The sequence below is a fragment of the Pseudonaja textilis genome, chromosome 9, assembly GCF_049901715.1.
Source record: "Pseudonaja textilis isolate UNSWEBS1 chromosome 9, rPseTex1.2, whole genome shotgun sequence".
NCBI classification, from domain to species: domain Eukaryota; kingdom Metazoa; phylum Chordata; class Lepidosauria; order Squamata; family Elapidae; genus Pseudonaja; species Pseudonaja textilis.
The window spans coordinates 20687864-20701196 of NC_141998.1; the positions used below are offsets into that span (position 1 = coordinate 20687864).

General features: G+C 40.2%; 1 protein-coding gene across 5 annotated transcripts in view; it reads left to right on the forward strand.

Moving 5' to 3' along the window:
- Positions 1 to 13333, forward strand: part of NTM (neurotrimin) — a 768470-nt gene that overhangs the window by 731550 nt on the left and 23587 nt on the right. For all 5 annotated transcript variants that reach the window (XM_026709160.2, XM_087939111.1, XM_026709161.2 and 2 more), the window contains 2 exons: positions 9266 to 9400; positions 10989 to 11109. In XM_026709160.2, the coding sequence (XP_026564945.2) occupies positions 9266 to 9400; positions 10989 to 11109 (256 nt within the window). The remainder of the gene's footprint in view (positions 1 to 9265; positions 9401 to 10988; positions 11110 to 13333) is intronic.

Genomic DNA, 13333 nt, shown 5'->3' on the forward strand with positions numbered 1-13333 from the left:
CCATCTGTCTTCCTCCAAAATTATTGACTGGGGGATAACACATTTGCCAGTTTCCTTCCACTTAAAGCCAGAACTGATGAGGTTAGCATTTTTTCCCTGCTGAAATGCTCCACAAAGAATTCCAGAAATGGAACTTGGAAGAGAATAGATGTTCAGAGCTCATGACAAAAGATGTAGGTTGCCTAACAAGGCAGCTTGATTCTTCTCTGAGATCTAAAATAGAGAGTCTCTAAACAGTGTCTGAGATTACTGGGAAAGCAAAATGTGAATCTAACCAATTCTAATCAGCAAAACATTTAGTTGCTATTTCTGTTCTTTAGTTGTAGGTGCTCCAACACTGGAGCTTTTTAAGAAAAGATTCGACAACCATTTCTCTGAAATGGTGTAGGGTCTCCTGCTTGAGCAAGGGGTTGGACTAGAAGACCTCCAAGGTCCCTTCCGACTCTGGTATGCTGTTCTTCTGTAAGTAAAGAAGCTGGCCTGAAGACTAGTGAAATCCGGATAATATTAGCATCCTTTTTTTTTGGTGTACAGGTAGTTCTCGATTTATGATCTCCACTGAGTCCAAAATTTCTATCGCTAAGCAAGACAGTTCTTACGTGAGTGTTATCCCATTTTGCAAACTTTCTTGCCATGGTTGCTAAATGAATCACTACAGTTGTACAGTGAATAACCTGGTTGTTAAGTGAATCTGATTTCCCCCAGCAACTTTGCTTGTCAGAAGGTTGCAAAAGGGGATTGCGTGACCCCAGGACACTGCAACTGTCCTAAATATGAGTCAGTTAGCAACATCCGAGTTTTGATCATGGGACTGCAGCAGTGGTGATATTCGACCAGCTCGGCCCAGTTCTGGTGAGCCGGTAGCAGCGATGAGCAGCGCGGACCAAACCGGTTCTCTCCACCGCTCTGCTGTTGAGCCCACCTGCCCACCTGGGCTCTCATACTCACCTTTATCCTCTGAATTTGAAGCGCAGCTGCTTTCCAAGGCACAGAATAGTGCTTCACAGCAGCTGCTGAAGCGACCGGGATCATGCAGCCTTGCAAGAGGCAAATTAAAACACCTCTGCACCTCTGCAAAGTGTGTGTTTGGAGCGCACATGCACGCAAAGTTGTGTGCAGCACACAAAGTGCACCCACCAAGACTCACCCACCGAACCGGTGGCAAAAATATTTGAATCCCACCACTGGACCTCGTGGATACTACAACGGTTGTAGATGTGAAAAAACAGTCACAAGTTACTTTTTTTCAGTACCGTTATAAGATCACACAGTCTCTAAACAAACTGACATAAGATGAAAACTACCAGTTTGGGTTTATCATGGGGTTGTTTGTTTGTTTATTCATTGGAACGCAGAAGTGGAGATTGATGGGCAAGTGTCCAGAACAGGGAACCAATTTCTTGTTGCATAATACGTGTGCTGTCCAGCCAGTGTATGGGAATTGGATAGTTAGGTAGCAATTGTGAGCTGTCCCCTTAAGGGAATGCATCATGGTAAATGTAGTTAAGATATCCTGGGAGTCCATATCACGTGACCACATCTGTATTCCTGATTGGCCACTAAATTGACCCTCGAGGGGTTGGGAGAGGTTTCCTCACTCTTGCCTGAACACAGCCTCGTGGTAGCAGCTCTACCCACTACCTCTACGACTATGGAATAGAAAGATTAATATCATGCAGTCACTTCAATCACCATGGGACTTTATCATCTTTTTACCTACAAGACAGATATGCAAAGGATTGGTCATTAAAGAAGAACTTCATCACAAATGTGAGCTATGAGGATACCTGATGAACCAATAAATGTACTTTGTTATGGACGTCTTGTCGAGTTTATCTATCTGCATCAGCACAGCTTACAAATCCACTACTATGCAGAATACAGAACAATACGTGTTAGTTCCTCTCCACCCCCAAGTAAATTTCAGGAGTCACTGGAGAAGCAGGGTCCCCTTGAGAATTGGTGCTGAATTTATCTCCAGGACACAACTGGGTGGAGTAGTTATTTCTGACTTAAGTGGGACCATTCATCTGTTTCATTATTTCCCCATGAAGGAACAGACTGAGAAGTTAATTGAGTAACTAATGCTGAGAGAATTATCCAAGAAGTAAAGTGAGTTTCTCCTGCAAAGCCTCTTAATCTTATTTTTTTTTCCTTTTTCTTTTGTAAGCTAGAGGACAAATCACATTGGAGGAAGCTTGGGGATTTACAGTACATTGTATAACTCTGAAATCACTTTTTTAAAAAAATGATAGCTATATAATGGATAAGTTTTAAGAAAGTATAGCTTTCTATTACTGGCCTTGAGAAAGAGAAACGAAAGCGTCTTGGTTATAAATATGTCCTATAAATTAGCCCTATTGTGTTCCTTGAAATGAAGATTTTAGTATAGAAAATGTGTGTTAAAAGGAACGTCATTATTTAACCAACAATTATTTAAATGTAATGGCATTGCAAAAACATACGCTTCTCATTGCAGTGTAGGAGAGAGCAAGATATAGGTGATTTGAGTCCCCCCCCCCTTTTTTTTGTTCTGGTAGTGAAGACATTTAATTCTTCTGAACATAAATATTTTGGTATAAGCATCTTGTGTGAGAGAGAAAAAATCAGTTGTGAGAAGAAGATAAAAACCATAGGGTTCATCACCACTCTCTCTTTAAGAGACCTAGTAGGTACAGCCCTGTTTCACATTATAATATTTGTTTATTAAGTTTTTATCCCAAACATTATCACTTTATAAGTAACTCAAGGTGGCAAAAAAAAATCTAATACTTCTTCCTCTTTCTATTTTCCCTGCAACAACAACGGTGGCCCAAAGTCACCCAGCCAGCTTTCATGCCTCAGGCAGGACTTGAACTCACTCTCCTGGTTTCTAGGCCAGTACCTTAACCACTAGGCCAAACTGGTATTATACTTGACACTGTAAAAAAGATGTTGAAATGCCAGAATTTCAGTTACTCTGTCAACTCTGAAGCTGGCCTACCGAGGCCGTATTGAGGCTTCATGGTTGCCACACTGGAGCTGAGGGTTAGGTGTGAGGGAATAGAGATAGCTGGGGTTTTGTAGCCAAAACAAAATAGTTTCCCCTGAGAACCAAGGACGTTCCAGATGGCTGAAAGAGGAGGAGTGAAGTTTCCAAGCAACTGGACGGCACCTTGATTGGACCGTGTGACTGATTGTTTGGGAAAACATTTACTTTTAATTAGATGAAAATCACAAGAACCTTTAGAGTTGGTTTTTAACCAGGCTGTGCCAATTTGATATGTCCAATAAACCTGTGCTTTGAGGAAGCTGTTTGCCTCAGACTTCTACTTGTTATGGGTGTATTACTTGGAACCTTGACGCAGACCTTAAGGCATTGTACCTTTTGGGACATTTGTCGTGGGATAGTTTTACCTCTTGTTATTATTAGCTCAGTTGCAAATCTCCCTCCCTCCCTCCCTCTCTCCCTCTCTTTCTGTCTGTATGTGTGTGTGTGTGTGTGTGTGTGTGTGTGTGTGTGTGTGTGTGTGTGTGTGTATGTATGTGTGTGTGTGTGTATATATATATATATATATATATATATATATATATATATATATATATATATATATTGGTTGTTCGGGTTTTTCTCCGCGTAAGATTCGAAGTATCTAGGCAACGTTTCGATGAAGTCTCATTCATCATCTTCAGGCTTCTGTCTTCGGCTGTTGCTTCTCAGAGTGAATGAGACTTCATCAAACGTTGCCTAGATACTCAATCTACGCGGGAGAAACCCGAACAACCAAAGATCCACATACAAATACCCGAGAACCTCAGAAAATATATATATATATATATATATATATATATATATATATATATATATATATATATATATATATATATATATATGGCATTCAGCTTTTTGGGTATTTTCCCACGTCATTGTAGTTGTGCTTTTAAAGTTGTAGCAACGTTTCTACAGAAGCCTGATGATGGCAGATGAGATTCTGCCGAAATGTTGCTACAACTTTAAAAGCACAACTATAATGACGTGGGAAAATACCTGAACAAAGCTGAATGCCATATATATATTTATATGTCTCACCTGTGAAAACGAGGTGAGAAGTCCAAATTTCCAAATGAATATAAACAAGCAAACAAGTCAAGTAATGACAGGGTTAAATTCCTTGAGCCGATAAAGTTCTTGGCAGTCTCATACAAGCTGTCTGCCAAGTCCGACAGGAAAGCAGGAATATAAATCACAAGCTGTCACCGCACACAGGATCTTCCTAAACTTCTCTCACTAAGTAACACGTTGTCCCGAACAAGTTCCAAGAGCGAACACACCCACTTTTATTCCCTGTGGGGCGTGTCAGTCCCTCATCTCAGTCTCTGATTCGTCCTTTCTTTCTGCGTTGCAACTCGTACTTTTGCCTGCGCCATTGCCTCGCATCAAGCCAGCATTCCTCAGTCAGAGTATGCCTCAGTCAGAGACTCTGATATGCCCTCCTGGTTATCTGCCGACACCTGAGGCACAATCAGAGGGGAAGGACTGGCCGAAGAGGAAAGTCCTGGGGAGGAAGGCAACTCCAAATCCTCCAGCAAAGCAGGCTCAAACCTCAAAGCCAAATCCTCCTCTTCCTCATTGTCCAAGTCTTCATCCTCTAGCAAAGCAGACTCAAACCTGTATATATGTATATATATATATGTATATATGTTTGTGTGTGTGTATCTATATGTATATGTATATGTGTATATGTATGACATATATATATATATATATATATATGTTTTCTGAGGTTCTCGCGGGTATTTAACCCCTCTGAGCCATACATGAAGCAAACCAACACCCACTATGAAGATGCAGCAGGACCACGAACTAGAAGCCAAACAGCAAGATCACAACTCTCCAGCTCAAATCCCCCAGCAACTAAAACTAACCTGAGCACAACCAAGCCCCCTCCTGAACAGAACACGCCTCCAACCAATCAGAACACGGCTAACCCCCAACCAATCAGAACACAGCCAAACCCCTACCAATGAGAACACCCCCCACCCAATCAGAACACAGCCAAGCCCCCACCCAATCAAGTCCCACCCCACTGGCAGTTAAAGGAGGAAGCAGCTGCAATCTCCATTACTCTGAGAAGCACAGAGCCGGAGACAGAAGCCTGAAGATGATGAATGAGACTTCATCGAAACGTTGCCTAGATACTTTGAATCTTACGGGAGAAAACCCGAACAACCAAAGATCTACATATATATATATATATATATATATATATATATATATATATATATATATATATATATATATATATATATATATGTCTTTGTGTAGTGAGAGATGTGTAAAGGTTCTCTCTGCCATTGTCGTCCAATGGCAGAAAACAGCTGTCCAGAGCTAATTTATTTCCTAATGCTGCAGCAATTTTAATTCATAATTTACACTGGTAATTCAAGCTATTATTAATTTCAGATGGTGTAGGGCAAGCCTAATTAAAATATGACACCATTTGCCAGACATATGTACCAAGGACTACCATTTAAAATTAATGGGAATATTAAGTGTGACACTGGTCCCAGACATTCTTTGCTCAGTAATTACATCATTACGGCTGCAAATATTTGATAAAAGAAGATGGAGTGATCTAAAAGAAATAAATAAGAAAATGCTTACCTGCCTTCCTCTTTTTTATTCACTTCTTACAATCCTTAAAGGAATCCCCCCTTCTCTCCTTCCTTCCTCCCTTTCTTCCTTTCCTTGCAAGTTTTCCTTGATACCATATTTGATTTATTCTCCTCTGATGTCAGAGATCAAGGTTGTTTTGAATAAGTGAATAAAGCTGTGATGCGGCAGCCTGTGATTTTATTTTATTTTTTGCAGCTACACGCAGCTTTGCTCACTAAAACAGACACACTCGTTACGTTAACAAGTTAGAACTGTGGTTATTAAAAGATGAGCTCTATACGGGCTTTGATATATAGCTAATCAGCAGAACGGTTGGTCTGCGGAAACCTCCGGCAATTTTCACGCAGTCTGCATGAACATACTGTGTGTGGATATGTGCATTTGGGAAGACTTTGGGGAACTGTTGCACTAGATTAAAAAAATATTTTGAATCTGATGTGTTTTAGCATCTGCGCCAGACCTGGGCAATTTAAATTCCCTGAGCCCACATCCTACCCTTTGGCTATCCCTGTCTGGCCCAGAATGAAGTCAATCAGAAATTAGAAATCAAATGTAAATAAGTGTACACTATGCACGCAATGCAACTGCCTGCCTTTTATTTTGAAGGCACCTATTTAAATTTTTTTGTCATCACGAAAGAGCTTTTTAAAGAGACAATTGGACTTCCTTGTTTTTTCTTTTGAAGACTTTTCACTTCTCATCCAAGAAGCTTCATCAGCTCTGACTGGATAGTGGGGAATGGAAGGATTTATATTCCTTGCAGACAGCTGGTCATTTGCATCCTTTTAGGGGGGTCTTTGAAGCACTTGGAAGTTTATCTGCATCGTCAGAGCCACCTGAGTAGTGTTTCTGGTTCCTGTAGTCTGCAATTTGCCTCCTGAAAAAGCATTTTTGGGACAATCATGACCTGGATGATTAAAAATCTCTACATACTTTTAGACATACAATTTGGGATGAACACCCTTTGAATGATGTGGGAGTAGGAATGGATTTCCAGAGAAAAATATTGCAGACTGCAGGAACCAGGAGCACCACTCAGGTGACTCCGAGGACACAGATAAACCTCCAAGTGGCCTCAACGACCCTCTAAAAGGATGCAAACAACTAGCTATCCGCATGGAGTATAAATCCTTCCATTCCCCACCATCCAGCCAGAGCTGAAGTAGCTTCTTGGATGAGAAGTAAAACATCTTCAAAGAAAAACAAGCAAGTCCAGTTGCCTCCTGAAAAAGCACCATGACTGGGATTGACTGAGACAACCATGACTGGGATTGACTGAGAATATCTACAGACTTCTATGATCCTGACCAAAAAATGTTAAGGCTTTCAGGGGTTAGAGAAAGATTGGATCTCTCACAATTCTCCAACCAGAAGTTGGCAGAGACTCATAGACTTCCTGCCTTCACATCAGAAAACTTGTTTCCTGGGTGAATACTTGGCAGAAGTCTCACAGGCACAATTCACTTTTAACGGCAAACCAGAACTGAGACCAAAGAAATGATTGCTCATTTCTTTTGCTTGTAGGAATGTGCCAGCGTCTCTTACGCCCATGGAGTTCCAAGTGATGCTTTATTCTTCCTGCTGGTTTGTTTCATGTATGGAATCAAGCTATAGGGTCAATGGACAATGATAACTCTATAAAATACAGTTAGGAAAAAAAAATTAAAAACAAACCCATTAAAGCAGCAAAGCAACAAGCCAGAATTGGACTTAAAGATGCATGTATGAATTCATTATTGTCCAAGTATGATAGAAACACAAGGAATTTGTCTTGGTGCACATGCTGTCGGTGTACATAAAAAGAAAAGATACATTTGTCAAGAATCAGAAGGTACAACACTTAATAATAGTCATAGGGTACGAATAGGCAATCAAATCATAGTAGGAAAGAGTCAATAAAAGTAAGGATACAATAAGGATACAAGCAACAAAGTTACATTCATACAGTCATCCGTGGGAGGAGATGGGTGAAAGGAAGGATGGGAAGAGTAATAGTAATGCAGACTTAGTAAATAGTTGGACAGAGTTGTGGGAATTATTTATTTAAGCAGAGGGATGGCATTCAGGAGAAAAAAACCTGTCCTTGTGTCTAGTTGTTCTGGTGTGCAGTGCCCTATAGTGTCGTTTTGAGGGTAGGAGTTGAAACAGTTTATGTCCAGGATGTGAGGAGTCTGTAAATATTTTCACAGCCCTCTTTTTAACTCGTGCAGTATACAGGTCCTTGATGGAAGGCAGGTTGGTAGTAATTGTTTTTTTTTCTGTTAGTGATAGTTCCTCACTAAGATTTCTTAGGGAATGTAGGAATTATTGGGTGGGTGAACAATTATAATGAAAGCCTATCTACTAAAAGGCAAAAGAGTTTATGTATATATGATCTTGAGATACCTTCTCATGAAGCTTTGTAATTCATTTATTCCCCCACCTCCCCACTGTGGTTGTGGATTGACCAGTTCAAAAGTGTATACCAAGAGCTTTCTGGGATAATGGTGAGGTATTGGATACATGATGCAAAATCCCACTATTTTCTGGGGGAAATCCTAGGGGAAATTTATCCTTAGAGAAATATATGGGTTTCCTCTTGCTTCTACCAAGTATAAGGGTGAACAAACTGTAATCAACAGCCTGCTTGACCTCCTATGGTGGCTTCTAGTCTTTCTCACCTAGATGATCTATCCAGGGTAAAATTACAACCCAAATGGAAAGCAGAAGGAACTTTATTTTAGAGAAAGGGAGGATTTAAAATCAGTGTAAGGCCCCCAAAGGCACACTGGAACAGAACAAGTCTTCTAATTGTCTTTGCAATAATCCCTACTCCAGAATTTTTGTTGTTGTTGTTGGATTACCTTTTTCCAAAGCATGCCCCAAGTGTGTTTCGGAGGGTGTCGTTAATGTATGTTAAGAGATCTTAAAGATACACTCTTTGTCTCGTTTGAAATTCATCAAACCAGGATTCCCTGTGCTGCAGATGAAGGGAATAGTTCCACTCAGCATCTTCAAAGAAATCAACAGACTTAGAACATTTTGCACAAAGGTATTTGGGGGCATATTGCCAAGCCAGGCTGCCTCCGAGCTCATTCAGATGTCCTGTGTATGCTTTCCACATCAAGAGACTCAGTAAATGAAGAGAATGTTTTGATAGTAGAATCCAGAAATACCAACAGAGTTGATGCTGCATGAAAGATGATATCTGGCGACAAGTTACTTTCTCTATTTTCTGTATTTTATCACCTTATTGCGTTGCTACATAGTCTAGCTCTGTTATCTTTCTTTCTTTTCTTTCTTCCTTTTCTTTTTTCTCTCGTGATCTCTCTTTCACCTTCCTTGCTCTTTTTTCTTTCTTTCTTAATTAATTTATCTTCTTCCTTTCTTCCCTCCCTTCTTTCTTTCTGTCTTTTTCTTTCTCTCTTTTACTTTCTTCCCTCCTTCTTTTCTTTCTTTTTCTTAATTTCCTTCCTTCGTTCCTTCTTTCCTTTCTTATTTTTTTTCTCTCTTTTTCTTTTCTTCCCTCCTTTCTTCATCTTTTCCTTCTTGCTTTCATTTGCTTCCTTCTTCTTTTCTTTCTTTCCTTCCTTCCTTCTTTCCTTCTTTTTCCTATTTGGCCCTCTCCAGCTTCAGGATTCATGAGTGAAGATGAATACTTGGAGATCACAAGCATCACCCGGGAACAATCGGGGGAGTACGAGTGCAGTGCCTCCAATGATGTTGCAACTCCTGTTGTGCGGAGAGTAAAAGTCACCGTAAACTGTGCGTAATATTGCATTTTTCTTTACCCTGCATCTTAGATGAAGGAGGATTAACTCCTTTGGGGTGAATATTCTGTTTAATCTTCAAGGGATTAACAAAGACATTCAGATGCTTTACCTTAAATCTAACGTATTACTCAATCTAGCCAAGAATGTTAACTGGACATTTTAACTGATTTTATCTTGGACTTTATTCATTAAAATGACGTGGTTCATCACTGAGCCAACATGCCTTCGGAATGCATATTTGTCCCAGTTTAGACAACTACTAAGAGGAGGGAAAACAGATATGTTATAAACTGAAGCATGTATTCTTTTTTCCTCTGTAAATTTTATTTTTATTCAAAAAGTTAAAATGCAAACAAGGAAAATAAACTTTACAAATAACAAAATGAGATAAAATAGTGATCAAAAGGACAAAAAAAAAACATATATACATATATTGTCCCACCTATCATGTTTCCCTGAAAATATGATGTACCCTGAAAGTAAGTCCTAGCTTGATTTTTACATGTGTACCCAATATAAGCCCTACCCCCAAAATAAGCCCTAATTAAGATCTCGCCCACTCCAGGGTGCACAGGTAAAAATTAAGCTGGAGGGGGAGGGGGGCGGATGGAGCTGCCCTACTACTTACCTTCAGACAGTTGCAGCCAGGCCTCACACACTCCGACACCTGCCTTACTGGCCGGCAGCCAGCAAGGCTTTCCTGAAGGTCTCTGTAGCCGATAACCGAGCTCTGGATCAATCCAGAGCTTGGATATCAGCTGCAGAGGCCTTCAGGAAATTCCTTGCCCACTTTCCCTGCCACAGAAGAAGTTACTGAAGGCCTCACACAGTGAAAAGGAGACCAGGGGCAAGTGACGTGAGCCAGTGGATGACCATCCCCCCCCAAAAAATATAAGACCTGGTGCTTTTTTTGGTGGCAAAAGAATTATAAGACCAGGGAAATATGGGTAGTTGAATACTAACAAATATTTTGTAACAATAACTTCTTCCCCTTGCGAGAAAGGATACCTGCCCTAAAATAATATGCTTCACAAACTGAAGCATATATTCTAGGGCAGGTGTGCTTTCTCAAACTTGATAGTTCATCATGTGTTGGCACCGCAATTCCCAATGTGGCTTGTTTGCTGGATTGGTAGCCTTCCTTTGTATGCATGGATACAGATGTACACCCAGGTATTCCATCCACGCAGGCAAACCTACATTCATTTAGAGGTTTACTTAACCCTTATGACCTTATATATTTGCTGTGGCATTGACTTATGTATTCTTAGAAACAATGCCATCTTCGGGAGGCACCTCTAGTGAAGAATCTGAAAAGAAATGATATGCCGTCACTCTGAAGGTCCTTCAGATGTTTGTGACCAAAGAAACAACAACTTCTTTCTTTCAGATTAGCTATAAAACAATCTTATCAGGTTCTGGGCATTACTTTCCTACATCATATGTTTTCTAAGAGGATCCTGCAAATGAAACTCGAATGGTTTGTTGTGAGGCACCCATCAAAGAAGGAAAGTTTTTGAACCAATGTTAAAAAATAATAATCTATTCCCTAGATACTTAACTTGTTCCTTTCTCTGCAGACCCACCATATATATCAGACACTAAGAACACTGGTGTGCCTGTGGGTCAGAAGGGCATCCTTCAATGTGAGGCCTCTGCAGTTCCATCAGCGAAATTCCAGTGGTATAAAGATGACAAACGGTACATGAGCTACTCGAGGAGGAGGGTGTTGCGGGATGTGTCATCACAGCTGCTAAAACAGAAACGACCTATTCCTTAAAAATCTTGCATGTCTGCTACTGTCAGGTGAAGCCTATTGCTTCAGATCTTGTATAATGTCAGGTGAAGCTCCATTCAAAATCCAAGAAACAAAACCTTAGACTCCATTGTTATAGAGAAAAGGACTTTTACTGAATCTGAAATGGTAGCATCAGAAGAAATACAAGATCTGAGGCAGTAGGTGCGAAAATCATATATATAGAACGTTATCCCATGTTCCCACCCCCAAGTGTCCAAACTGGCCCTCCAATCTGATGTGGGTATAATGTCATGTGAGGCATCTTCAGGTGGCATTGCACACATCTGGTATGCCAAGATGGTTGACCTTAGCCTAGAGAGATAAGAGGCTACATCTGCACAGTAAGCAAGTAAGCATAGTTAAGAAAACATCCCATCTTTTACATTTCACCAACTTAAACCTCCAACGCCCTTCCCCCCATGAAGCCCAATTATTCTTCCCTCCCCCTGTTTCTATGGCAGCCACAAAGACAAGCAGAAGAAGGATTCTTGGAAGTTGGCAGCTACCATGCGAACAGAGAAAATTGGAGGAAGAGGATAGTATATGTGTTTGAATGTATGTATGTGTATATGTGCACATGAATTGATGTCCGTTATATAGAATCACAGGTGGAGCGGTGGCTCAAATCCACTGGGTTTGTCTGCTGGAAAGCCTGCAGCCCAGGTTCAAGACCCAAGTGCTGCATGACGGTTTGAGCTCCAGTCCTTGCCTCAGCTCCTGCCAGCCTAGCAGTTTGAAAGAATGTGGATGTGAGTAGATAAATAGGTACAACCTCGGTAGGTAGTTAACAATGCTCTGTGATGTCCACATGACCAGATAAATGTCTTCGGACAGCACTGGCTCAATGGCCTTGAAACAGAGATGAGCATCAGCCCCTATAGTTAGTAATTCAGTGTATGTGTGTGTGTGTGTGTGTTTGTATAGATAGATAGATAGATAGATAGATAGATAGATAGATAGATAGATAGATAGATAGATAGATAGATAGATAGAAAGATGGAGAGGTGGAGAGAGTGGGAGAGAGAGAATGAATCACACAATTTGAAATGGATGTTCAGGCCTTTGAGTCTAACCCTAACTTATTTGGGAGACTGACAGATTGCTGTTAGCTTCTTCAGGAATCCAGCCAACAGTGAGGAGTTACTCACCTCCTTCAGTAAATCTCCTTCTCCTACGTATCTAATGTTTTGTGTTCTCCACTTACTGCTATTTTCATTCATCACTGATCAACCTTGTCCTGCTCCATCCCACCTCCCGTATTCCCTTTGTTTAACTATCAGTTGTTTTGTTCTCCTTGCTAGCAAAATTTAAATTGTAAGTACCTTGGAATTGAGTTTTTTTTTTTTTTGTCAATTATAAATTATTCTGTAAAGAAGATTGATGGCACTGGCATTTTGAAAGCGATTCTATCAAATGAGAGGTGCTCCAGTACTCATTGCAGAGATCTTTGGCACAAGAAGATGTTTTTCTCTATACATGATCTGCAAATATTTTGAATAATAGCTCTCATTGTCGGGATTCATGCCAGAGATTCTCTGACACAATTCTTCCAAGATTCTAGACATAGAGACTATTTATCACAGGTTCCATGGCATGAAAAGGCAGGATATGATCATTGTTATAATTCTCACAGTGGATTCCTGGAATTCTCACAGCTGATATTCAGAAACTGGGTCATTTTCCCCTCTTAAGGAGACAGACTATAGAGATCCACTCAAAAACCACTATAAAGATATTGTCCATCTGATGAAGATATTATCCATATTGTTGGGAAGTTCCTTAATTCCAGATTGCCTTTCTCCTTGATTAGTTTCCATCCATTGTTTCTTTGGTCTTGCCTTCTGGTGCTTTGTTCACCCTCTCCTCTTTGTGGCAGCCCCTCTAATACTGGAATACCTTCTCTCTTAGTCAAGTTCAGGAGTCTCCAAACTTGGCAAATTCAAGGCCTGTGAACCTTACCTCTCAGAATTCCCCAGTCAGCCACATTATTATTATTATTATTATTATTATTATTATTATTATTATTATTATTATTATTATTATTATTAGCAATAACAATAACAATATTTTAAGTTATCAGTCATGGGGCAAACTCCAATTATCATGGGACAAACTCCAATCATCAAA